At 50.9% G+C, this 3,625-nt stretch overlaps 1 protein-coding gene across 1 annotated transcript in view; it reads left to right on the plus strand.

The window, feature by feature from the left end:
• The first annotated feature begins 1,734 nt into the window (after window positions 1-1,734).
• Window positions 1,735-3,625, plus strand: part of BIN3 (bridging integrator 3) — a 29,842-nt gene continuing 27,951 nt past the window's right edge. Inside the window, exons 1-2 of the mRNA XM_029964579.1 lie at window positions 1,735-1,753; window positions 2,468-2,565. Coding sequence (XP_029820439.1) covers window positions 1,735-1,753; window positions 2,468-2,565 — 117 coding nt within the window. The remainder of the gene's footprint in view (window positions 1,754-2,467; window positions 2,566-3,625) is intronic.

The following is a 3,625-nucleotide window of genomic DNA, read 5'->3' on the forward strand; positions in this document are numbered from 1 at the left end:
CATAATTACCAAGTGGCACCACGACACTCACAGAGGTATTTACTGCTGCACAGTGGATCTGCAGCACTCCCTTTGCTCCTGGAAGAAAGTGGCTGGGATTTTGGGGGTTCACTCCCCTCCTTGGTGCTGCAGAGATGGGGAATGGGACGGGATGGGATGGGATGGGATGGAAGCCCCTTGTGCTCCTGCCACCTTCCCTACCTGTGCTCCCAGCCCTGTGATACCCAACTGCTGCTGATTCTCAGCTTTCCCCGTCCCACATCCCTCTTACCACCAGAATTCCCTTGATTTAACCCAGTTTAACCATGGCCAGTGCCAGTTTGGGTTGCTCTCTGAATCCCCCAGACAAAGTGAAGGGGAAGGTTGTGCACAGGTAACGCTTTAAATCACCTTTTTAATTGTCCTTTCCCGGTGAGAACCAGCCTGGCTCCAGCTCCTGCAAACTGGTTTTAACTGGGATAACACTCCCCTGGGTAAAAAACCCCTTTTTTTTTTCCTCCTTCCTCCAAGACAAGTGGATGCCATCACTTCCAAAAGCGTCTGGTGACGGCACCTGGCTGTGTGTGGTGCCTCATTTGAGTTTATATTTTGACCCAAGGAGGAAAACACGAAAGGAGAAAGGAGAAAAAAAAAAAAATCCGTCTATTTTTTGTTTTCTTCCTGTAAGGCACCACACCCCCACTTATTGACGGGGAAATTATACACCAGAGGGGTGTTTGTTTATAAAAGAAGTGTGATTCAGCTGCCGCAGGGAGCCTGGAAAGGGTTAAACCCGAAATTATATCGGTCCAACCGGGGAACCATAAACAGGAAGTTCTTCCAGAAAAATTTAAATTTAAACCTTGGGTGACTCAGGTTGGCTCCGGAGCTGCTCAGGAAGGGACACAGGGGTTGCAACCCTGGATTATTCCCGGTGGGTAATTACACTGGTGGTTTGAAAACAGCAGGGAAGGCGGGAAGAGCGAGGCTGGGAGGGATCAGGGCCTTGGATAATCCCGGTTTTTTTTGGTTTGCTCCATCACAGACCTTTTCTCCCATTGCTCAGAGTTGGGTTTTGCAGCAAGTCACACTGGGAAAAATGTTTCCTGGGGGTCCAGTTGGATGGATCAATGTTGGAGCAGTGCTGGCGTGGGGGCACTTGGGAGGGGAGCTGGTTTGGGAACCAGCAGTGGGAAAAGCCAAGCTGGGAGGCAGCAGGAGCAGAGGCCAAGCCAGAGTCCCAAAATCCATGTTTTTTTAGGTCAAACCTTGGGTATCAGTGTGAGAATTTGAGCTGGTCCAGGAGGGGACTTGGGTACCTTCCTGGGAAGCACCTGACATGGATTTGGGATGGGATGGGGTGGGATGGGATGGGATGATGCTGAGCTCTAGGTGAGGCATCTCTGGGAAAAAAATACTTTGATTTGATTATGAAACATTTCATTATGAGCCCGGATTTTTCCGTTTAGTTAAACCACCACAACACAGAAATATTGGGAGATTTTGGCTGAGAGGCTTTAACCAAGCAGCACCTCTTTAACTTAATTAAATACACCGAAAACAGCAGTGGAATTCCTGGATTTTCATTATACTGCTAGGTGAAAGAAATCCAATTATTTTCAGGCCGGCAGCGTGGCTGTACCCAGCTGACCCAGCCACCCTTACATATGTTGTGTAATTTATTTAGAGTACTCTTCACCTTCGAGAAAAGCATTCAGGTAACCCAGATTTTCCTGGGAATTAAGGATTTTAAGAATGAAGGCTCTGCTGGCAGGTGAGCTGCTCCTCCAGCTGCTGGAGCAGAGGAATCCTTTGAAGCAGCTCACAGCTCCAGACAACCCAGGTTGTTCCTTTTTTTTAATATCCTCTTTCTAAATATTTACAGGGTTTGTTTGGGGTTTTCATTATTGCTTCATCCTCCCTGTCAGGTTTGTTTTTAAGCAGAGGGTGTTCTTCAGCCGTTTGTGGAGTATCCTTGCATTTATTTGGGGTGGTGGGAGGGTGGGGAAGGTGCTGGGCTGGAGGTGCTGACCTTAGGGGTCACAGTGGCTCTTGGGGAATCATAGGATCACATGGAATATCCCGAGTTGGAAGGAGCCACAGGGATCAGAGTCCAACTCCTGGCCCTGCACAGACACCCCAACAATCCCACCCTGTGCTGAGAGCATTGTCCAAACCCTCCTGGAGCTCTGGCAGCCTTGGGGCCGTGACCAAACCCTGGGGAGCCTGGGCAGTGCCCAACCACCCTCTGGGGGAAGAACCTTTCCCTGAGGTCCAACCTGAGCCTGCCCTGGCACAGCTCCAGCCATTCCAGGGTCCTGTCCCTGCTCACAGGGAGCAGAGATCGGAGCTGCCCCTCGTTGTGGAATGCTGTCAGGTCTCTCCTCAGGCTCCTCTTCCACCCTTTCCCTCTCCAGGGTATCCACACTGCCCACAAAGTGCCTGGGGACAATCCCTGCTCCCCCCAAACCCCTCGGAGCCGCCTGAGCCCGGCGGCGTCGCCGCTCACACCTTCCCCTCTCCTCTCTCTCTTCCAGGATCCCGTTCAAGATCGGGCAGCCCAAGAAACAGATTGTACCCAAGACAGTGAGTAAACCAGTTCCCTCTTTTTAGCTCCAGCCTCGGATCATGTGGCTGATGAGTCAGGCCGGCACTTTGACTCGTCCCATTTTGCGGAGTGTGGGAGGGAGCTGGAGCAGCAGAACCTGTTGCCGCGTGTGACCAGCGCTCGGCTCCTCGTGCGAGGAGCGAGGGGGAGCCCCATCCAGGGAGAGTATTTTGGTTTGGGATCTGTTTAAATTTTATATATATATATTTTTTTTTTTTTTAATTTTTTTAATTTTTTTTTGGAGGTGGTGTGGTGGGGGGGGAAGAGCTCTTTTGGGCTGGCACGGTTTTTTTCCCCTCGGAGATGGCTGAACGGGTTTTGCTTCCTTCCTTCCTTCCTTCCTTCTCCCAGCAATGGGCTTGTTTGTTCATCCTTTCGGAGCAGATGGAGGAGGAGGAGTGGTTCAGATCGCTGAATATAACTGTTTCCAAAGAAAGGCTTATAAGCTGAGATGCTTTAGTGCTCGGGCGTGAATTAATTTGTGCTGCACAGCATTTGCTTTAAAAGCAAATTAAAAAAGCATTTTGTATTCCCGTGGATTTGAGGCTCCTACCCCAAGTGCTGCTGCTGCTGCTTGCAGCTGCCTGTGGTATTTTCCCTCCTTAAGCAGCTTGGCTTTGCATTTGTCCCGTGCCAAAAAAACAAAGCTGTAGAACCTCCCAGGAGCTGCCCCTGCAAAGTCACCTGCACACCTGGTCTAAGACCAAGGCCCTGGCAGGCAGCACCGGGGGCAGACCTTGTCTCTCCAGCAGCATTGGTGAGCTAATCCCTTGAACCAGACTCACATCCCTGATCCTTCCTCTCCGGGCCGCTAATTCCGCAGGATGCGTGGGCACTCCTGCTCGTGGGGCAGTTTCTCCTTGGGACATGACATTTTCCCTGGAGGCAGAGGGCTAATCCCCCCACTCCCTTTAAGGCTTGATTGTCATGTTTTATTCTGCAGGATTTGGTGGCTGTCTGCTGCCGTGGAACTGCAATTTGCTGTAACAGCTCCAAACTGTCAGCACAGAATTTAAGCCAGGCAGGCGACAAGATGAG

Source organism: Manacus vitellinus, unplaced genomic scaffold, assembly GCF_001715985.3.
Source record: "Manacus vitellinus isolate BGI_N305 unplaced genomic scaffold, ASM171598v3 scaffold_74_pilon, whole genome shotgun sequence".
NCBI lineage: Eukaryota > Metazoa > Chordata > Aves > Passeriformes > Pipridae > Manacus > Manacus vitellinus.